The 23,075-nt window shown below is 56.7% G+C and overlaps 1 protein-coding gene across 2 annotated transcripts; it reads right to left on the bottom strand.

The window, feature by feature from the left end:
- Window positions 1-878: 878 nt before the first annotated feature.
- FAM78A (family with sequence similarity 78 member A) lies at window positions 879-19,665 on the bottom strand. 2 transcript variants are annotated; one of them, XR_004031452.1, is made up of 4 exons: window positions 19,108-19,665; window positions 17,414-18,501; window positions 2,551-4,155; window positions 879-1,903 (listed from the first exon to the last, which is right to left on the bottom strand). XR_004031452.1 is itself a non-coding variant. In XM_030818054.1 (3 exons), the coding sequence occupies exons 2-3, from the start codon at window positions 17,734-17,736 to the stop codon at window positions 3,627-3,629; spliced, it is 852 nt and encodes a 283-aa protein (XP_030673914.1). In that variant the 5' UTR covers window positions 17,737-18,501; window positions 19,108-19,665; the 3' UTR covers window positions 879-3,626. The 2 variants fall into 2 exon arrangements, 1 of the variants encoding a protein (XP_030673914.1); XM_030818054.1 differs by having other exon boundaries at window positions 879-4,155.
- Window positions 19,666-23,075: the final 3,410 nt, after the last annotated feature.

Below are 23,075 nucleotides of genomic sequence, written 5' to 3' on the forward strand. Positions count from 1 at the left end.
TGGGTTCCAGTGATTCTCCTGCCTCAGCCTCCCGAGTAGCTGGGACTACAGGTGCCCGCCACCACACTGGGCTAATTTTTGTATTTTTAGTAGAGATGGGTTTTCACCATGTTGGCCAGGCTGGTCTCAAACTCCTGACCTCAAGTGATCCACCCACCTCGGCCTCCCAGGGTGCTGAGATTACAGGTGTGAGCTACCACACCTGGCCAAATCTCCATTTTTCCATACAAAGTAAGTAGGGCTCAGAGGGGCTGTCGGGCTCAAGCTCACATAAATGGCCTTGAACCTGTGGTCTACCTTCAGAGCCCACAGCCACTCCAGGACCTCCGGGGCCCCCACCCATGCTTACACAAGAAAGCTCCATTTATAAGATGGTATCCATTCAAGGCTGAGGCCCCACAGGACCCCTCAACAGCTGCTGGCTGAGGGCAGGGCATGGAGCCCCCGTCCCGACTGACACTGTCCTGCTTGTCCACAGGAAGACAGCTTTGCAGGCCCAAGTTAAGGGTCCACCTAAAACTTAATCGCCCTTGACATAGGGGTTTTACTGTTCGCCAAACAGTCAAGCTGCCCCCAATTCCTAGCTCTACCTCCATGCCCACCACCCTCCAGGCAGGGCACCGGCAGGGACACTTCCGGGTGCAAGGCTGAGACCGCAGGGCTGCTCTCGCTGGAGCTGGGGCTGTGAACAGAAGCAGCTGGAAGGAGCAGGACTCAATCTGGCTCCCTCCTCCCATTTCCCAGGCCCTGAGCACCGGGATCCCAGCCTCAGCCCATCCTCCTGCCCCCTAGATACGTTCACCCCCGCAGCCAGCATCGCTGAGCCACCCACCCCAAAGTGAATCTCCACTTCAGAAACATCCAGGACCTAGCCAGGCCTACTTTAAAATTACATTTTATTTCTCTTTATGAATATTTGCTTTTTGTTTTTTGTAAAAAAAAAAAAAAAGGTTCATTTTACATCTTCTTCAAGAGTCTTGTGCCTCCTGGTAAGTGCATTGGTTTGTTTCACAGTACTCTCCACGACCAAGGACGGTTCTTATTGCTGGAAGGAGTGAGTGGATGTCCACGCCAGGGCGGGGCTGGGGGACATAAGAGGAATCGGGGCCCCGGCAGGAAGCCTGGGGCCTGTGCTCCGACATGAGCAAGGAGGCTGAGGGAGCAGACCGGAGCTCAGCTGAGCGTCCATTGCCAGACCTGCAGCCTCTCCAGGGTGTTCCTAGCCCTTCTTCGGTGAGGAAGGAAGGGCGGAAAGAAGGGGCATGGGTGAAGGTGGGTCGGGGGCAAGGTGGGCTGGGGGCCGGGCATGCAGTGGGAGGGATGCTGGCTCCTGCCTCGAGTGTTTGCTCTCACTCAAGAAATGCAGGTTCAGGGGTCCTTCACCCCCTAGCAGTTCAGGAAGCCCCTTTCCATTCTGGTCTCCAGCCCCACCTCCGGGAAGAAACCGGCAGCCTGAGACCCGCTTCCTGAACCCCCAGGGTCCTGACCCTGCTTTAGTGCAACAAAGACCTGAGTGGAGAAGTCTCCAGTGAATGAAAGCCGAGTCCCAGCCCCGTCCCCACCCGTCCTCAGACACGCAGCTGGGACCCATCGTTCCCCTAAGGCTACTGCCTTTCGGGGTGGCACGGCCTCTATCCTCACAAAAGAGAACCTGCAGTTTCTGCGGGGAGGTCCTGGCCCCCACCAGGGGCCCCCTGAGCACCGTGCCAGCCAACAGCTCCAGCCCAGTGTGTCCCAGGACAGCCTCCTGGCACGAGCTGGGCCTGGAGACCGACGGCAGAGGCTGAACGGTCATTAAGCACCCCTTGAATGAACGCAATAGCCCGTGGACGAAGGAGCAGGGCAGGGACCTCGGTGCCCACACCATCCCACGCTGTCACGGAGACTCTTACAAGTGGCTCATCTGCAGCAGAAATGGATTATTTTTCTAAATGGACGGTTTTCTGTGCTTGATAAATTATTAGGCTGAGTGTGGGCCCCGGGCGGGGAGCTGTGGGTTTGGCGAGCTGGAAGGAACGTGGCTTCAGCGGGATGTCCCCTGATAGCCCCTGCAAGCGGCCACGAGGCCGACACTGCTCAGAACCCTGGCACAATGGGTCAGGACTAAGTAAGCCCTGGGGCTCCAGTGGCCTGGGAGCGAGGGAGGGCAGGTCCCAGGGATGGGCCTCCGTTCATCTGTCCTCACCTGTCGCTCTCCACTGTGCCAGCCCAGCCTCCAGAGTGGCTCTGACCCCTCTCGACCATAAGCCCACCCAGCCCTCCCAGCCCTTGGCCTGGATTCACTTATTTGAGGACAGGAAGCAGGGGCTCGGCCGACTGCCTCCCAAGACTTCCCTAGAGCTTGGGTGCCTTCCACCTCTATCACTGTGGCACCCAGAGCCTCACTGCACCGTCCCGCTGCCCTGAGGGCCTGGGAGGGGCACCCCTGAGAACGAGCCCTGTCTTGGCCCTTTTACAGTACACCAGGGGCCAGCCAGCCACAGGGGCCAGGGCCCACCCGATTCAAGTCTTAAAATGCCCTGCAAGAAGGGATGTGAATGCCTTCCTTACCTTTGAGACTAACACTGAGGCTGTATGTCGGCGGTCCGGGTGGCCGGCCCCCAGGCATTTGGGACCAGTGTGGATGGAGAAGGAAAAAGCCACACACCTGGAGGAAGGGCCAGGGACTCAGCTGGCGGTGGGTCCTGAGGACTGAGAGGGTGAAAATTCCCTGGGCTCACAGGAGCCTGCCTCTCTCCTCCTAGAGCCACCCAGGGGAAGTTAAGGCTGCTGGGAAAAGAGGGCAGAAGAGGCCAGGCGGCTGGCGGAGCCACCTCCCGCCAGAGCTCACAGCCCCTCTCCGCAGGTGCGGGGATGCGACCTGAGGGTGGAGGGAGAGATGGGGCTGTTCAGGCAGAATCTGCCTGTGGTTTTGTTTCTGCCAAAAAGAAAGAGTGAGCAGCTGGTTTTGGGTCTAAACGCCCATCCTCACCCTTCTCCCAAGACAACCGGGAAGAAGGGCTCAAGAGACCCTTGCGGGCGACCCCATCCCTCCCTCCACCTCTGGCAGAAAAGTCCGGTAGAAAAGAGATCCTGCTTTCTTTCTCCGATTGGTTTTCTTCCTTTAAATTCAGCTTAAGGCAAAAGTTTGGCAAAGCAAGTCTACATAAGGCCGCATGACAGAGGGCGGAGGGACCTGGGGGGAAGGCCGGCCAGCGCCACAAATCGGCAGCAGTGCGGATCTGTCTCTTTGATCCGGGGCTGGAGCTTCCCTCCTAATCAGCTCCTCCTGGTCCTGCCCCTGAGCCCCCAAAAGAGGAGTTTTTTTAAAAAACGGAAAAAGCAGTGTTTCAGGGAATCTGTTACAAGTGAGCGGCTGAAACTGAGAGAAAGGAGAGGCAAGGAGACCAGAGGTCACCCTGAGGGCGCACGTGGGGTCTGTCTGTCCCGCTTAGGTCTCCCCCTCCCTGAAAGGAAGCAGGTGCCGAGAGCCAGGGAGGCCTTCCAGGGGGCATCAGCACAGTGAGATCCGCCCGCTGGAGAGGGTAGAATGGTTGTACCTTGCTGAATGACTGAAGAGTGAGTCTGAGTTTTGTTTTCAGCGGTATTATTATTTGCGAGTCTAACCTAGCGGGTGGCCCTGGCTGTCACCGGTGCTTGGGCGGGATCACCACCAGTGGCTGCCCGTACTTGGGCCGCCACATGAGGACCTGGGCATCGTTGGCATTGGGCTTGACCAGGGCGCTGGGCGGGATGGGCTCGTTCTTGCTCAGGATTTTGGGCTGGTCCTGGGCGATGGGCTCCCGCAGCCGGGCGCGCTGGCCCAGGGGCCGGTTGGGGTTCACCTCGATGCTGAGCTGCATGCGCCAGTGCAGCGTCTGCAGGATGATCATGTCGTTGGTGGAGGTGTTGGTGGCCACCAGCCAGGTGGTGAAGCTCTGGTCCCGGTAGATGTTGGTGAGCTTGGCCACGTTGTTCTCGCTGACGGGCACGGCCCATGTGACGCTGGGGTAAAAGTTGTCATTCATGCTGATGATGAACTTGGAGTCCCTTTTGGTGGGGCCCACGATGGTGCAGGTCTCCGTGGTGTTGCCGTACCAGGGGTAGTTCACCCCGTCCGAGTCGCTGATGGCTTGGATCTTGCCCTCCTGGAGGTCGGGGAGCTCCCAGCTGGACCTGAGGACAAGGAAGGCCAGTTCACTCACTCGGTCACTCAAGGAGGGCTTTCTGTGTCCCCCTGGCAGGCCAGGGGCTGTCCTGGGCCCTGAGGATGGAACGGATCCAGCAGACCACCCGGTCCCCTTTGATGTGCTGGGGGCGGGGGATCAGACAATAGCCGGGAGTGTCACTGTCATCACTGCTGCTGTTACAATCATAACCCTCAGACAGAAGAAGGTGGCCGGCCTGGCCCAAGTTGCTCTAGGGACGTACAGATCCCACACTCCCATGTGGCCATGGATACAGTAGCATCTGGGAGCCCACCCCAGGCTGTAGGGGCCCCTTACTTTAACGTTACAGGCTCACAGACAATCTTCTCCATGCAACCCCACCCTGCAGATACAGAAAGCAAAGCGGTGGGCTGGGGGTGGAGAGTGAGGCTACATTTTCCTAAGGACATTTGGCCAAGCGGTGGGGCCTGGGACCCAGGCGCATTTCCACCAAGGCACCTGTAACAGGGAAGCTCAGGACACCCTGCACCCACTGCGCCTTCTGCTCACCTACGTGCACAGCGGGTACTCCCAGGAACAAGCTACTGTTAAAAATGCACTCCTGGCTGGGCGCGGTGGCTCACATCTATAATCCCAGCACTTTGGGAGGCTGAGGCAGGCGGATCACTTGAGGTCAGGAGTTCAAGACCAGCCTGGCCAATATGGTGAAACCTCGTCTCTACTAAAAATACAAAAATTCACTTTGGGAGGCCAAGGCAGGCAGATCATGAGGTCAGGAGTTTGAGAACAGCCTGGCCAATTACGGTGAAATCCCGTCTCTACTAAAAAAAATACAAAAAATTAGTCAGGCATGGTGACACGTGCCTGTAGTCCCAGCTACTCAGGAGGCTGAGGCAGGAGAATCGCCTGAACCTGGGAGGCAGAGGTTGCAGTGAGCCGAGATCACGCCACTGCACTCCAGCCTGGGGGACAGAGTGAGGATTTGTCTCAAAAAAAAAAATAAATAAAAAAATAAAAAAAAAAATAATTAGCGGGGCATGGTAGCAGATACCTGTAATCCTGTAATCAGGAGTCTGAGGCAGGAAAATTGCTTGAACCTGGGAGGCTAGGTTTGCGGTAAGCTGAGACTGTGTCACTGCACTCCAGCATGGGTGACAGAGTGAGACTCTGTCTGCAAAAAAAAAAAAAAAGCACTCCCAACTGGACGCAGTGGCTCACACCTGCAATCCCAGCACTCTGCTAGGCCGAGGCGGGTGGATCACCTGAGGTCAGGAGTTCGAGACCAGCCTGGGCAATACGGTGAAACCCTGTCTCTACTAAAAGTACAAAGATTAGCCAGGCATGGTGGCAGGCACCTGTAATCCCAGCTACTCAGGAGGCTGAGGCAGGAGAATCGCTTGAACCCAGGAGGCGGAGGTGGAGGTTGCAGTGAGCCAAGATCGCGCCACTGCACTGCAGCCTGGGCGATAAGAGCAAGACTCCATCTCAAAAAAAAAAAAAAAAGAAAAAGAAAAAGAAAAGACTTCTGAAGATAGATGGTGGTGAAGGCTGCAAAACAATTTGAACAGACCTAATGCCACTGAGCTGTGCACTTATGAATGATTAAAATGGTCTATTTTGGCTGGGCACGGTAGATCACTTGAGATCAGGAGTTCGAGACCAGGCTGGCCAACATGGTGAAATCCCGTCTCTACTAAAAATACAAAAATTAGCTGGGTGTGGTGGCGGACACCTGTAATCCCAGCTACTCGGGAGGCTGAGGCAGGGGAATCGCTTGAACCTGGGAGGCAGAGGTTGCAGTGAGCCAAGATCACACCATTGCACTCCAGCCTGGGTGACAGAGCCAGACCCTGTCTTAAAAAAAAAAAAATCAATAATAAAATAAAATGGTCAATTTTATAAAATGTTACATAGGCTTTACCATAATTTAAAAAATGCATTCCCCCACTTACGCATCATATAATGTTAGCAGTTAGCAAAATTGGGGCCGCCGTAGGAGGAATGACTAGGAACATGATTTTGCGAATTCTCCTGTTCATCTCATTGAAAAGCTCACTCATTAGAGGAACACCTGCTTAATGGGCATCTCCTGCCCAGCCCCTGAGCACCCCAGACTCAGGGAACCTGGAGGCAGTTCAGACAACCTCACTGTCCAGAAGTACCCAGCAATTCCTAAGATCTGGGGGCGCCCCACAGCAGCAGGCAGGATGACAACAGGGTGAGCCTGCTCATTCATTCCCCTGCACAGATGGAGAAGCGGGTCAGGGTCTCTTTGCCCACTGGGGGCCTGGTCTCCTATTTCAGAAGGAAACGCCCACTCTGTCCTCACACAGTGCTTACACTTGCTTGGAAAAGATTTCCGTTTTTTTGGTTTTTCAGGGCAGAAAGCAAACTTGCATAAGGAACCCTGCTTTGGCCTTGCCCCCCTTTCATTTGCAAAGAGCTGAAGGTCTGGTTTGGGGGAGTGGGGCTGAGCAGCAAAACAGCCCTCCTCTTCCTGACCCCAGCCTGGGGGTTTCCTTTCCTTTCCCCATCCTGAAACTCCCAGGCCCTGGCTCAGGCAAAGACAGGTGAGGAGCCTCCCAGGCTGGCAGACAGCACTGCGTCATGCGGGGCATGGCTCAGGGACAGGGCCGGGGCCAAACTGTCACCAGGCTGCGTGGATCCCTCCATCTGGGGGATGCGGGGGGTGCAGTAGCTCAGGGGCACCTGCAGTAGCCCAGGGTCCACTGTCAGCCCCAGCTACTCGCACTGTGGTCCAGTCACAGACGCGCTGAGCTCTACCGTCTCATCAGCAGCCCGTGGACAATCCGCCAACATCTGCCTGCCCGGGTTTTTGTGATGATTAAATGTATTGATACTCACTGCCTGGTGCAGCCAAAAGCAGTCAGTGGAAGCTTTTGGAGACTCTTTGAGGGTGGCATCAGCAGTTACAGGTGTGCCTCTCCCAGACCAGGTAGCCCTGATTTGACCCAAAGCCCTAATTTGACCTGAAGCCTTTACTGACCTTTTTTTTTTGGTTTTTTTTTTTTTGAGACAGAGTCTCACTCTGTCACTCAGGCTGGAGTGCAGTGGCGCGGGATCTCTGCTCACTGCAGCCTCGGCCTCCCGGGTTCAAGTGATTCTCCTGCCTCAGCCTCCTGAGTAGGTAGGACCACAGGCACCCACCACCACGCCCAGCTAATTTTGTATTTTTAGTAGAGACAGGGTTTCACCAGGCTGGTCTCAAACTCCTGACCTCAGGTGATCTGCCTGCCTTGGTCTCCCAAAGTGTCTGGGATTACAGGCGTGAGCCACCACCCCACCCAAATTATTTTTATATGAACTTGTTTCTCTTCTCTATTAAATTTCTATTGAGTTTTTTAATGCTTTTTGCCCACCATTCTTTCGATTACAGATTTTATTGGTATTTTTCTTCTGTTTCTTCTTGGTACTTATTGGGGATTTAAACATTCTAACTCTGTTCTCTTAGTAGTTGTCCTTGAAATTTTCCACTTATTTTTTACTTAAAAAAAAAGTCTAAAGTTAAGCAATATCTTAACCACCTTTCTCTTTTTTTTTTTTTTTTTTGAGACAGAGTTTCACTCTTGCTGCCCAGGCTGGAGTGCAATGGCATGATCTCAGCTCACTGCAACCTCTGCCTCCTGGGTTCAAGCGATTCTCCTGCCTCAGCTTCCCAAGTAGCTGGGATTACAGGCATGTGCCACCATGACTGACTAATTATTTAGTAGAGATGGCGTTTCACCATGTTAGTCAGGTTGGTCTTGAACTCCTGACCTCAGGTAGCCCACCCACCTCGGCCTCGTACAGTGCTGGGGTTACAGGCGTGAGCCACCATGCCCGGACTAATTTTTATATTTTTTTAGTAGAGACGGAGTTTCACCACGTTGGCCAGGCTGGTCTCAAACCCCTGACCTCAGGTGATTGCCCACCTTGGCCTCGCAAAGTGCTGGGATTACAGGCGTGAGCCACTGCGCCTAGCTGTAAACAACCTGAGATTTTCAATGCGGTGACGGCAGAGCCTTGAACCACGCTCAGGGCCCCTCTGAGTGCAGGCCCCGGGCAGCTGTCCAGTCTAGGAGCCCAGCAGGCCGTTCACCTCCATGGCTGTGGGCAGAGGCAGGCAGGGCCACCTGTCACACTCCCATCTTCCTAGGGACCCCAAAGGACAGCAGGCAAGTCCAGGCTGGAACCCAGGCGTCAGAATGCTTCCCGGGCTAAAGTGGCTTCCTCAGCCTCCCACAGCGTCCCTGTCCTGAGTCCCATCATCACCCACCCAACAAACATCTGTAGGGCACCTGCTTTCCATGCGCCATGAAGCCCTGAAATGGGTGGACGGAGCCACTGGCCTGGCCAGCAATGGGGAGGCCTGTGTCTCCGGGACACAGCGCCATCCTGGACTCTCCCTCGCCCCTCCAGGCTGTGCCCCTTCTCCTCCTCTGCCTCCACCGTGGCCTTACCCCTCCCTAGTCTCCCAGCCTCCTGCAATCTGTTCCCCACCCAGAAGCAGCCCGAGGGATCTTCTAAAAACACAAATCCGATGGCATGGCTCCAACCCTGTTAAACGGGCCATGACTCCCCTATGCCCTTAAAACCAACGCAATTGAAGCCTAGAGCGCTGCATGCGTGCACACATGCACATGCACACACACGTGCGTGTACACACATGTCCTCCCTGGGCTCCAGGGCCCCAGCCATTCTCAGCTGCTGCAGTGGGCCATGCTCCTCCCTCTCAGGACCTTCTACCAGGAGCAGCGTCATCCTCGTCCTCATCCTCATCCTCCTCCTCCTCCACTCTCTTTTCCTCCTCCTCCTCTCCCCTCTTCCTCCTCCCCTCCCCTCTTCCTCCTCCTCTCCTCGCTTATAGCTGCTCATCACTCAGCTCCGCAGCCACCACCCCAAAGAAGCCTGCCTGGACCCTCCACATGGGCCAGGTGCCTCCCGGTATTCAACGCCACTGGATCTCATCCCACTGCCCCGTGGCCTGTTCATGAGGGTGATTAAATACTGATGCACTCATCTGCTGCCAGTCTCTTCCCCAGACAGACCATGAGGCCATGAGGGCAGGGCCAGGCCTGCCTCGCCCATCACCACATATCTGGGATGCATCACAGCACCTGGCCCAGCTTCAGGCACCATCAATGTCTGTGGCCAGGATCAATGGCTGTCAGTGTACACTGGGTCTCCCCCAAAGCCAACAGGGCATCTCTGTGAGGAGTCCAGGGCCCCCAAAGTTGCTCTGAGCTTCTACTTATCCTGCAGGGCCGAAGCCGCAAGAGCCTCTTGCTGGACGGTCACCTTAGCACGCAGTGACAGCAGGTACCACTCCCTGAGCACACGGGCTGCGCCGGGCACCACACCTCCCTGGGGCTGGGGACTGTGGGGTGCATTTAACAGAGGAGACTTAGGGCAGTTAGAGGCCAGGTCCAAGGTCACACAACTGGGAAGTAACTGGGCCAAGGCCCCCCAACCTGACCCAGCTCTTACCCCACCAGCCTCTAATGGAACCTAAGCGATCCTCTCCCCTCAGCCTCGCAAGCTGTTGAGATGAGCCACCGCACCTGGCCTCACCACCTTTTCAAAGACTCAACTATGGGAGTCTGAGGCTGGAGGTGAGGGGGCATCGCTTGAACCCAGGAGGTCACGACCAGCCAGGGCAACAAAGCAAGAGACCCTCGCCTGTGCGAAAAACTTAAAATTTAGCCAGGCGTGGTGGTGCGTCCCTATACTCCCAGCTACTCGAGAAGCTAAGGTGGGAGGATTGCTTGAGCCCAGGAGGTCAAGGCTGCAGTGAGCTAGGATTGCACCACAGCACTCCGGCCTGGACAACAGAGTGAGACCCTGTCTCTAAAAGAAAAAAAGTCAACTAAATTTAGAAACATCTTTGAAGTAACAGGTTGGATATGCTATATATACAGATACACAGATACATGTTCCAGTAGGCAGTAAATATGTTGCATTAAAATAAAATTTAGCCTTAACCTTAAATGATTTACTCAAATATTATCCCACCTCCTACAAGTGGCTCACACTGGGCACCTTAAGAAACACCTTTACAGATAAAGACTTGAGGTTCCAGGCCGGGCGCGGTGGCTCACGCCTGTAACCCCAGCACTTTGGGAGGCCGAGGCGGGCGGATCACAAGGTCAGGAAATCGAGACCATCCTGGCTAACACGGTGAAACCCCGTCTCTACTAAAAATGTATTAAAAAAAATTAGCCGGGCGTGTTGGCGGGCGCCTGTAGTCCCAGCTACTCGGGAGGCTGAGGCAGGAGAATCTCTTGAACCTGGGAGGCGGAGCTTGCAGTGAGCCGAGATGGCACCACTGCACTCCAGCCTGGGCGACAGAGCGAGACTCCATCTCAAAAAAAAAAAAAAAAAAAAAAAAAAGAAGTGCTCTTAGGCCGAGCACGGTGGCTCACACCTGTAATCCCAGCACTTTGGGAGCCAGAGGAAGGTGGATTGCTTGAGGTCAGGAGTTCAAAACCAGCCTGGCCAACATGGTGAAACCCTGGGAGGCAGAGGTTGCAATGAGCCGAGATAGCACCACTGCACTCCAGCGTGGGCGACAAGAGCGGAACTTCGTCTCAAAAAAAAAAAAAAAAAAGAAGTGTATCAAGTGAAAACTGAAACCTACCTCCCCATGCACCCCTCCCCGTGTGTCCCGTGTACTCTGGTAAACATCCTTTGAGACCTTGCTCTCTGCATATACACACAGGCTATGTTTCCAACTTCAGTATTTTCTTTTTAACAAAAATGGGTTACTACCCTACATATTGTTTGATAACTTTAAACAAAAATGTAACAACAATGTATCATTTCCCCACTTGTCTTCATGGCCTGTGGCCCTGCCTCAGAGTCTGCACTGCAGACAGACCATAATTTCACTCCCTCTTGAGGGACCCTTGAGTTGTTCCTGGCTTTTTGCTATTAGGAGCCGTGCTGGAGTTAACAACCTCACGTGTGCATTTTTTTTTTTGAGACAGTCTAGCTCTGTTGCCCAGGCTGGAGTGCAGTGGCGGAATCTCGGCTCACGGTAACCTCCACCTCCCAGGTTCAAGCAATTCTTGCACCTCAGCCTTCTGAGTAGCCGGGATTACAGGCACGCACCACCACGCCCAGCTAATTTTTGTATTTTCAGTAGAGACAGGGTTTCGCCATGTTGGCCAGGCTGGTCTCGAACTCCTGACCTCAGATGATCACCTGCCTCAGCCTCCCAAAATGCTGGGATTATAGGCGTGAGCCACCGCGCCCGGCCCATGTGCATCATTATGTGCCGCTTCTCCCCTTCACGTGATCATTACCTCACTTGTTCAGTAGATTATTTTTTTGCATGCCTCCGATATGCAGGCCCTGAGCTGGGGCACAAAGTTTCTGCACGAGGCTCTAAAAGTACAGGCCGGGCACAGTGGTTCACGCCTGTAATCCCAGGACTTTGGGAGGCCAAGGCAGGCGGATCACTTGAGGTCAGGAATTCGAGACCAGCCCGGTCAGCATGGTGAAACCCCATCTCTACTAAAAATACAAATAAATAAATAAATAGCCAGGTGTGGTGGCAGGCACCTGTAATCCCAGCTACTCGGGAGGCAGAGACAGGAGAAGCGCTTGAACCCAGGAGGCGGAGGTTGCAGTGAGCCTGCAGTGAGCCAAGATCATGCCACTGCACTCCAGCCTGGGCGACAAGAGTGACACTGTGTCTCAAAAACAAGTACAACCACTGAGCTGAAGGGCTTGCACATGTGGACGGTAACAGCCACAGCCGAGCTCACCTCTCAGCATCCTCGCCTGCCTCAACTGTCCTCCCACAAACAACAGGTGAAGACGCTTCCTTCCCCCAAACACTGGGCACGACTGATCTTTTTCAATGCACCCAACTCTAATCAGAAAAACAAAGGATGTCAGTATGTAACTTGTCATTTCCCTGATTACTACGGCTGTTGAGTGGCGCCTCACACGGTCTCCAATGTTTGTTTCCAGTGCTTGGAAGGTGGATGAGGGCTGCGGCAATCCCTTGGCCAGGGCTGGTCCTGAGGGAGCTCTCTTTAGGCTGGGTCATCCCCCCTACTTCCTCCCACCCCAAAGCCTTGAAACAAGGACTTCCCTCTCCCACCCACCCCACCCTTGCCTCCTCCAGGGCCCAGCAGATGGGGGAGGCCGCCTTCCGGTTACAGAGAGGAAGCCTCCTCCTCAATTGTTCTTTGCACAACTGACGCTCAGACCCCGGCTTCAGGAAGAGCCCACGTGGTCAACAGGGACATTCCTCCATGTCCCCAGATCTGCTGGCGCTGAGCAAGACTGCTCTGGCAACCAGCTTCAGGTCTTAGAAGCTGTGACCACATCATAAAATGAGGCCCTTCCTGAGCTCCTGGGGAGGCCGCTGGGAGACGGCAGGTGGGGAGGCGCCCGAGGCAGCCATTCTCAGCGTCATCCCAGCAGGGCCGGGTTGCACCCAGCGGCCCCTCCACCCCTGCCCTGTCCTTTCCCACCAGCCTTTTTTTTTTTTTTTTTGAGATGTGGTCTCACTCTGTTGCCCCAGCTGGAGTGCGGTGGTGCGATCACAGCTTACTTGCAGCCTTGACCTCCCTGGGCTCAGGTGATCCTCCCACTTCAGCCTCCCAAGTAACTGGGACTACAGGCACATGCCACCATGCCTGGCTAATTTTTTTGTATTTTTTATAGGGACAGGGTTTCACTGTGTAGTTCAGGGTGTCCACTGGCCTTCCATAACACAGTGACAGCACTCATGCTATAGACAGGTATCTGAAACCCAGGAGAAGGGATAATGTAACAACAGCAACAAGACAGCCACCTTTCCACTGACTCTGAGAGGCACCGCGTAACGAATAAGACATTATTAGTATTAGGATTCATAGCTATGGTGTTGACAGCTACCATACACTGAGTGCCTGGTATACGTGAGGTGCCGGGCTAAGCTCTTAGCATCACAACCCTATGGGGGAAGAGTCATATTCCCATTTCATAGATGGGAACAGTGAGGCTTGGAAAGGTTAATAGGCTGGCCCAAGGGTTGGGAGCTGGAGTTCACACCCTGCCACACATGGGCATGGAGCAGTGTCCCCATCCACCCAAAGAAACCCTTTCTATCTGAGCTGCTCCCCCTCCTGCCCGCCCAGTCTGCCCTTTGGCAGAATCCTGAGCCATAAACTGCCCCTGGCCTTGGCCTTGGCCATGGGTGCGGCTGTGGGCCAGGTTCCCAGGGGGCTCCAGAGAAGGGCAAACCAGGGACAACGTGGAACTTCTCCCACACAGGCGAGAAATTGTGACTTGTCACTTAGAAGATTCTGTGCCAGCTGACAGGTGGCAGTTGAGGAATTGCGGGGGCCGGGCTGTGGAGGCAGGTGTCTCCAACAATTTGGATGGGGGGGTTGGCTTTTAAAGTGATGTGGGTTGGACCCAAAGCCATATAGAATCCTCTCATGCTGGCACAGAGAAACTCACTCTTTTCCAACTCTGTCAGTAAAAGTCAGGGTATTATTGAGATGGTGGTTTTTTTTTTTTCAATTGTTCCATTTCAAATATTTCAAACCCAGAATGTCATTCTAAAAAGTTATCCTCCTGGCTTAGGGATTAATTTTAAGCAGGGATAACGTTTGGGGGTATTATGGATTTTGGTTAAGTATTTGGAATTAACATTTTGGATACAAGCCCATTTGTAAAGAATGAAAGCCCTAACCTAGCTCTCGCTACCTGGCTGTCCCTTCCCCGGGCCACTAAAGCACAGGGCCTGGGTTTCATTTTAAGGATGTGAATTGTGTGGGTCAAGTCCAGCGGTTCTCCACTAGGTGTGATTTCATAGCCCCTCCTGGGGACATCAGGCCCTCCCTGGGGACATTGTTGACTGTCACAGCTTGTGGGGATGTGCTCCTGGCATGGAGTGGGTAGAGGCCAGGGATGCTGCCCAGCCCCCCCTACCATGCACAGGACACCCCCCACCAGCACAGAGAGAATTACCTGACCCTGGGCCAGGCAGAGCAGAGGGACAATTCTGGGCTGGTTGGGGTTTCTGGTCACCCCAACCACTGTTCCCTTTCCTTCATGCCACAAGGCTTAAAAACTCCGAAAATGGAAGTCATCACAGGAGGCCTGGGGCAGGGGAGACAGGAAGGGGGTTTTAAATCCCACCTAAGGCTCACGCCTGTAATCCCAGCCCTTTGGGAGGCCAAGGCAGGCAGATCACCTGAGGTCAGGAGTTCGAGACCATCCTGGCTAATGTGGTGAAACCCCGTCTCTACTAAAGATATAAAAATTAGCTGGGCATGGTGGCGTGTGCCTGTAATCCCAGCTACTCTGGAGGCTGGAGCAGGAGAATCACTTGAACCCGGGAGGCAGAGGTTGTAGTGAGCCAAGACCGGCACCATTGCACTCCAGCCTGGGCGACAAGAATAAGACTCTGTCTCAAAAATAAATAAATAAAAATTTAAAAAAATAAATAATTAAATCCCACCTAAATGCTTCTATTTCCGTTCAGCAAGGAGCTAAAGCAAGGCTGCATCCTGGCCTCCGTGAGCCCTTCAAGGTGCGGGTGGAATCCGGGACTCTGTTCTTTGGCAACTCAGCCTCTTAGGATGATTCTGTTGATTACTAATAAGTACTCAGCAGCCTCCTCCTCTACGTCTCAGCCGCAGGACGGTCACCCATACTGGCCTCTCGCTGAATCCTCACAGCAGCCTACGGGAAGCTCTCCCCTTCATGGACAGACTCCAAACGGAACCCCGGGGGCCGCCTGGCCAAGGCCTAGGAGCCAAGACACGTGGACCCTTCTGCCCGACTGCTCCAAGCCGCCCCTCCCAGGAAGCCTCTGACTCCGTCCTGTCCCTGGGGCTGGTCCCTGTGTATCCCAACTGGGATTACACAGCCAGTGCACCCAGGGAGAATGAGCTGGGTGGGACACAGAGGCTCCCTGCAGCGAAACAGGAGTCCCGAGAGCAAGAGGGAGCAAAGAGAAACGTCGGGGCAGAGAGAGAACAAGGAAAATGGCCTGGAACCACTTTAAAACGCAAGCTCTTCCTGCCTTACACTGCTTTAAAAAGTTTTAAACTCCGGAAGTGGGCCCTACGCGACAGAGAAAGACGGCCTGGGGAGAAAATTCACTACACGGTGTGACTGACATCTGTCCTAATTCTGTAGTTTTAGCCACTCACATCTGATAGAATAACAGTAACAATCACAACACCGCTAAGGACGATCCCCATCCCATTACTGCCTGCGGTAAGTATTCACCACCAGCTTGGCGCAGGGCTGACTGCATGGCAAATTTGGTTAGCTTGAGTTATTCTCACAGTAAGCCATGGGGAAGGGGTTCTTGCCAGCCCCAGTTTGCAGATGTGTAAACTGAGGCTCAGAGCAGTAAAGGGACTTGTCTAGGGTCACATCCTGGAAAGTGGCAGAGCCTGGCCTCCCGCCAAGATCTGCCTAAGAAGGCATGAGGCTCTTCCAACCAGGAAGCGAGGACTGGGACAGGGAGGGCAGGGTTGTCTCAGGTTCCAGTCTCAGGCCTAGCTCCAGCCACATCACCCGCACCTACTCAGGGTCACCAGATGGAGAACAAGTCTTAGACAAGACATCGGAAGCCCATGTGCACAGATGGGGAAGCTGAGGCTTGGAGTCTGTACCTTGGGACAGGCCTGTGGCCTCCCCACCACACGTTGCACCAACCTCGTTAGAATCCAGTCCCGACGAGTGCTCACGTCTTTCCAAGTTCAGAAGAACCCACTGGCTTCCCTACCCCTTCTAGGGAAGAAACTAGGCTTAGCCCAAAACCCCGAGGAAAACTTTTGTTTCTACAACTGTCCCGGATGCCTTCAAAGCCCGAGGAGGTTTCTGGGCTTAAGGGTTCTTAGAAAAGGTCCTCACTGCATAACTAAGAATCATGTTTCCCTGCTTAGAATAGAAAGGCAGCCCCCCGCCTGAACTGGATGACTAGCTGCTCTTGAGACGCAAAGGGGTTGGCACAGAAATCAGGCTGGTGGAGAGGGCCGGTGAGAGCCTCTAGATGTGCCCCTCATGTACTTCTTCGGGACAGTCACAGTCACACGCTGGATTTAAGGGTTACTGTGATCCTCATGTTTTCTTTAGAACTTTGGAGTCATTAAGTAGAGAAGCCACCAGACTTGGTGTCCCGCCATCCTCCACCCTCTCATTTACAGGTGGCCCACGAGGTTCTTAAATCTGTGATAAGTTCCAACTCCTGGGGAAATTCTCTTTCCCCCACTTGCAAAACAGGGAAGTGAAGCTGCACAGGGCAGACACAGAGAGGCTCTGGGAGTGTCGGCGGCCAGTCACGGGGCCGCATAGGTGGGCTGCCCGCCGGGGCCTGCCTAGCTCTCTCCAAAGGGTCCCCATGCTCAGAAACAGCTATTTTCACCACCCCTGTCTTAGGGTGAACCTTCAGGTTAAGTCAGTCCCCCAACTCTGCCTAAATGCAGCTCTTTCCACCCTGGGGACGGCCTTCTCTGGGGTCAGGAAGCAGGCCAGGAAAGGAGCCCCAGGGTCCCAGGGTCCTCACCGGGAGGACCAATACCCTAGGCACATTCTGGAGACCGGGCTTCGGGGCTGCAGAGGCGAGGCTTCTCTTTGCTGTTCCTGTTAGACCTCGCAGGAGGGACACTGGACTTGTCTGCATAAAGCGGTCTTCTGCCTTGGAGACAGAAAGCGCTACACTGTGAAGAAATTGGGCTTCTAAAACTAACTGTGCTCTCGAACACAGTGCCGTTTGGAACGGGGAAGCACTCCCCCAGGTCCTCGCATGCACTGGTAAAAGCCAGAAAGATAACTGAGGCCCAATCGCAAAGCCCTGAACACACGGGGCTGGGAGTTGCAGAGTGCCTGAAGGTCTGCCATGGGCCCCCACAGGGCCAGAGGCCTGGAGGGCAGCCCTGCAGTCTCTCTGGTGATCCCTGATGGCACTGACACTCCTCAGGCGGACGGCACACTTGCTCTGCCAGGAAACATTGGGAGTAATGTTTCTCTGCTTTCTCGGCATCTTGCAGGGAAGGACACAGGAACCCCGGGGGAACAGTGGCAGGGTAGGGTGCCGGACCGTGACTCCCATCTGGATCCACAGGCAAACTTTTCAGGGAGTCACCGGGCCAATGAGGCCACCTGCATACCTGCCTAAAGCTTCCCTCTGGCCTCGGTCCTGTCTTCATGGTATCTCCACCTTCCCCCTATCCATGGCCCCCCACCAGGCCTCCAAGCTCGGCCATCCCTAGCAGTTCCCAGAGCTGGCTCTCGGCCGTACTCACATGCCCTGCTCTCCGTACTGGTTGTAGAATTCCATGTGGCTGCATGCCTGGATCCAGCCAACTACCCAAGTCTCCTTCTTGGGGATGGGCGGCATGACCACCTGGGCCGAGGCCCGGAAGTGGGGTGTCCGGTAGCGGAGCACCACGCTGGAGGACTCATCGATGCTGGTGGGGACGGGGTCGATGGAGGCTTTCACATCAATCACCGTGATCCCTTCCCGAAAGACTCTGGCTTTGCCTCCGATGCTCTGAATACAGCCCATGGCACACAGGAGCGCTCTGATCTCCAGGGAAGGCCAGCAGTCACAGAGAAAACCAGGCATTGAAAGGACGGAGGCTGCAGGACCCAGTGCAGACGGCGCTGCTCTCCAATCTCAACTCTCAAGACCGATATCCATAGGATAGAAAACTCACTGAGTAGACGGGGGTTGCATTTATCACTACCGCGGCCTGTTTATAAATAAGGATTCTGCTGCATTTCACGAGCCCTGGGCTCTCTCTTCTTCTCCTCGCAGTGGACAAAAATCACCGATATTCTTTGGGTTAAAAAAAGGTTGTAGTTTAATGAATAATTATGTCGTTCTGACATCCAGCCCTTCTGTGCCTCACACGCGGAGACGGCAGCTCGCAGACTCTCCCTGAAGTCTTCGGAGGAAGCAGGCGAGCGCCGGCAGACTCATAAAGAAGGAAGGCTCCGTCCCCGCGCGGTCGCGCCACCCTCGCGGCAGAAGCCTGACTTCCTGCCCTCCGGCCTTCCGCACGCGCTCCCTCCGGGCCCCGCACCCGCAACCAGCCCGGCGCGGCCGAATCAATTGCAGAGCAGTTTCTGTTCACCCGGCCGAGGTCCCGGCGCCCTCGGGGCGAGCGCCGACCCGCGGCTTCCAGGAGGCGAGCTCAGGGCTCTGGCCGCTCGCCGGTGCCGGGGGAGTGCGGCGCGGGTCCCCGTCGGCGCCCACTCGCGGGCGCGGGCCGGACGTCCCCACGCGGGGGCGCCGCGTCCCCTCGCCGCTGTCGCTGCCGGCCGCCGTGCAGGGTCCCGGGGCTGCGCTCCGGCCGCCGCTGCCTGCTTAGCCGCGGCCGCCGAGGACCTGGTGGGAGGTGGAAGGGACAGCGCGTCAAGGCCAGCCTCAAAGTTAAGCCGAACTTTGCTGCGGGGGGCGCGCGGGGGCGGCGACGCGTGTGCGCTGGGCGCGGGCTGCGGAGCTGACGGCGCAGCTCTGGGCGGTCTCCCCGGAGGCGGTGGCCCCCGCCCCCCACGCCCGCCCCGTCAGTGGCGGCCGCACGACCGCGCGCACCAGCGAATAATCGCCGCCCGTGACATCTCCGCTGATACCGTCCCGGCCGGGGGCGGGGTGGGGGACGAGCGGCTGCCGCTGCAGGGGGCGGCGAGCACTTGCCCTGCGCTGTCCCCACCGCTGCGCTGCCAGCGCCAGGTGCCCCTTCCCCACCCCGGTCCCTCCGGCCCCCCTGGGCGTAGGGCCACCCACCAGGGCCGTCGGATCCGGCGGGCACCCCTTTCCCGGCTGGGGTCCCTCGGCCCTCGGAGGGCATAGTGCCCCCGCCCCGCCGCGTCAAGCGCCTCTGTCGCCCCTCTCCAGCCGCGAGCAGCCCCGGGTCCCGGCGCGTCGGGCGCGCTCGCCGCTGCCGGGAACTTTGGCGCGCACGCCCCCACCCGGGCGGCGCCGCCGACTCACCTGCCCCGGGGGCCACTCCGCTGGCCCGGGCAGCCGCTCTCCGGACGCCCCTGACCCGGCAGCGGGCACGTTCTTGGGGCGCCCCCACCCCCTTCCCCGGGCACTGTCCCTTGGCTCTACTGGAGTCTGGGGCCGGCGTGGGCGCCCCCGGCCCCCACCCTCCTCCCGGCTCGGGGCTTCGGGGGGGCGGCCGGGGGCGGAGGGCTGAGGCTCGGGGCTCTCTCGCCCCCACCCCGCGCGCCTCCTTTATTTTATGATCATTGTGAGCGCGCTGTAGCCGCTCAGCCCCGCCGCCGCGCCGCAGCCGCCTGGCGCGCCCCGCGCTGCCTCGCTCTGCTGCAGCATCGGAAAGGCAACCGGGTCAAACTTTGCAGAAACTCGGCCCCTGCGCCGGCCCGGCCCCCGCGTCCGCTCGCCGCCGCCGGCCGAGCGCAGCCGGCGCACGCAGGGACCGCCGCCCGCTCGCCGGCCCCGCGGGGATGCAGGTCCGCAGGCGGCGGCGGCGGCGGCGGCGGCGGCGGGCGGGCGCCGCCTCCTCCTCCCCGCCCGCCCGGCTCTCCACCCTCGCTCCCCGCACACAGCCCGCCCTCCCCCTGGTAATCCCTCGCTCCCCCTCGCTCCCTCTCTCTGCAGCTGCTCGGGGAGCTGAGCCTCTCCTTGAACAAACGACATTTCCTTTTTGGCCAGCCCCGGGAATTCTGGGTAGTGTAGTTCCGCTGCTGTCTCGGGGCCAGCTGGGCTGCTCCCAGTGCCCTTTGAACACTACGGACCAGAGGCTTTCTGGGGCTCGGAGCACCCGCAGAAGGGCTCCCTTGCCCTGGGGTTCCTGACCACAGGGAGACAGTGGCTTAGTGGGGACAGCGCGGGGGCTTTGTAGGCTTCAAGGCTGGGAAGGTCGGGAGGAGGAGAGAGCAGTTTGGGGAGAGGTGGGTCCCCTCGAGCAGGTCTGCTGGCTGCCTGCTGGACCCCAGCTGTGTGATGAGCGCTGTACAGAGCATCATTTCAGCTACCATCGGCATCCCTGTGGAGGGAGACTGTGATGATGTGCACTTCACAGAGCAGGCACCCAGAGCTGAAAGGCTAGGGGATTTGCCCAAGGTCCTTCCCCGCGTCCCCCCGCAGGGGTCCCACTGCAGGGGCTCAAAAGGAGCGTGAGGCTGTACAGCCGTGGGAGAGCTATGAACCCCACCCCTGCCTTGCAGCCAGACGTAGGGAAAGCCCAAGTAATTTGTGATATAAGGGCATCTGGCAGCTACATTAAAGCCACGCTCTTCGTCCCCACCCCATCCCCATGACTCTGACTTCCACAGGTGCCCACAGCCGGCACAGGGCAGGTGCTTCCGGCCAGGCCCACAGCCAGAGCACGCTAAGTGTGTGAGGGCAGGGCTGGAGGGACCGAGGGGCTGGCCACTCTTGGGTCTCTCCTTTGAGGGGTTAACAGCCAGGCCATCTCACAGCAGCACCGGCTCAGCCATGGAGCAGGAGGTGGCTGGCTAGGGTGGCCTCCGCCTCTCACCCAGCCACACCCTCACCCCAGCACTGCTATGGCCCATGTATGTCCCCAGCTAATGAGGAGGTGGTCCCTTTCCCGTTCAGCTAGTAGGTGGCTTATTCCTAGTCCCACTGGCTCGGGCCAAGGCAGGGGACCCAAGCCAATGCCACAGGGATGGCCCCCTTTGCCTGTTGGACACAGTAGAACCCCAGACAGCACACAGATTACATCAGGGCCCTACATAAATGTGCATTTCCAGGAAGAAGTCTTCCCTGGCCTTTTTACCATGTGAAGTGGCCTCTCCCTTCCATGAACTAATGGCCCCCACGAAACATTCTGTCCCTCTGACACTCACAGGGCCTTCTGCACCTCTTGTGCCATCACATAATTACTGCACTACTCAGTTTATATGTAGGGAAGATATTCACTTTTGAGATGTCTGTTTCATTTCCCAACTCTCGTCACCCCGATAGCCTGGCCAGGGTGCTCTGTGAGGGTGGGAATGCTATCCTGGAAATGAGGTGACAAGTTCAAGTGCTCAATAAACAGGGGCAGAGCTGCACGTCCCTCCTGTGGAAAGGACACGTCCCAGAGCCCTGAACCGCCTCATGAGCAGTGAAGCTGCTGGAGGTGATTTCCCGGGGGTGGGCTCTCCTCAAGGCCAGCTGGGAGTGACAGTGCACCCCCCCAATCCTGGGCTCTGCCTGGGTTTGTGAAGCACTCACTGTGTGTCAGGCGTTACACTGAGCAGGCACTGTCTCTTCTATCCTTGACCTTGGCCCTGGGCAGTGGGCTCCACAGACAGAGAAACCCAGAAACCCAGGGATCAGGGGATAGTGACTTCTCAGAGGCTGGATGCCAGCTCAGATCTGACCAGCTCGAAAGCCCACATTCAGCTTCTTCACCAAGCACACCCCACTTGGTAGCCAGGACCAGCCCCTCAGAAGTAGGATGGGACTGATCACTAGGAAGTCCTACCGGCAGAGGTGTGTGGGCGCCCACATGGTGAGTACTTGCGAAGCAGAAGACCCCTCTCCCTTAACCTGCTCCCTCTTGACATCACCCCTGCACAGGATGTCATCTCAGTCTGCAGGAGAAGGGATCAGGCAGCGTCGGTCCATGGGCCCATTTGCTGGCTTTGAGCTGGGGGGCAGCTCTGCCAGGCAGAGGGTGTGAATGGGCTCGGCTCCTGCATGCACTCCCTGCCCTGGCTTCTGAAGTGCCCACCAGGGTTCCGGCGGCTTCCCCAGCTCACGGCCCCTGCGGCCCTGTGCTTCCCTACACAGCCCTTCCTCCTGCTCGTCATTCTCCGGAGCTCCGTGGGTGTTGGGCACAGACCCACGGCAGCCTCAGCATATGTGGAAGGCTCATGACGCATCCACGCGCGTGTGAAGTGCCGGTGTCTGCAGAGCAGAGGAAGGGGACATCTGTTTGAGTCATTGCCCAACAGCACAGGGCACTCCCATTGCTCCCAGGACCCTTTCCCCTGCCCCAGGCCTCAGGCTCCCTGGACTCTGAAAAATGAGAAAGAGGAGGGGTGGGGAGACACAACCCCACCCTCCACCCAGTATGGTGAACAGTGGGATGGCCACTTGGGAGCTCAAAGTGTTGTCAGTGGGAGGACAAGGTCCTCAATTCCTGGAACATTGGCCCAGAGAAGTCATGAAAACCCAAAGCCACACAGCAAGTCAGAAGTAGAAGCAACACTGACCCTGCCCAGCTGCAGGGACCTGGGACGTCTTTGGAAAGAGACTGCTGCAGTGTCTCCTTGCAGGCATCACCATGAGCTGGGGCTTTGCACACAGCATCTTCATGGCTTTCCACAATGATCCGAGACCTGATCCAGAGAAACCCAGGGATCAGGGGTTGACCCGACCCTGTCATCATCCCATTCTACAGATGAGGACACTGAGGCCTGGTGAAGAGGGAGGGGTGGATGGAACCAGACAGCCTGGCTCTAAGACCCAGAGGCTGGATGGCTGGGCTATGGTAGGCTCTCTCACCAGCATTCCTTGCAGTATAGGGACCTTGTTTTCAGTGGCCACCAGAGACAGTCCCGAGGCTCTTTCTGTCTCATGGACCACTCTGCATTCAGGGTTTCAGCGGGTCCTCCAAGGGCTCACCACCTTCAAGGGTGGGGTCATCAGAGGCCAAAAAGGAATCTCACGAGAGGGAAAAGTTTCTGTTCCGCAGATGGAAATGTTCGGTGCTGGAATTCTGTTGCCCTGGGAGACGGCGTTCTCTCCCCAACTGTTGGAGACCAGACCGAAAGCCAATGATGAAGCGGGTGGGGCCAAAGAGCCAGACAGGTGTCTTAAGGTGGGAGACACTGAGAGGCTAGGTGGCAGATGGAGGCGTAGGGCATGTCTGCATCCCTGACCTGCCTAACGGGGACAGGGGGCAGGCTGGGCCTGGCCAGGGGAGTAGGGACAAGATCTCAGAGAGAGCTGGTCCAGCAGCCTCCCCTACAGGTGGG

Source organism: Nomascus leucogenys, chromosome 8 (assembly GCF_006542625.1).
Source record: "Nomascus leucogenys isolate Asia chromosome 8, Asia_NLE_v1, whole genome shotgun sequence".
In the NCBI taxonomy this organism is placed as follows: domain Eukaryota; kingdom Metazoa; phylum Chordata; class Mammalia; order Primates; family Hylobatidae; genus Nomascus; species Nomascus leucogenys.

Coding starts and splice junctions, on each gene's coding strand:
- FAM78A (XM_030818054.1), bottom strand. CDS start 17,736: ATGCCTGGTTTTCTCTGTGACTGCTGGCCTTCCCTGGAGATCAGAGCG. Junction 4,156..17,413: donor CAGTACGGAGAGCAGGGCAT/GTGAGTACGGCC, acceptor CCTTGTCCTCAG/GTCCAGCTGGGAGCTCCCCG.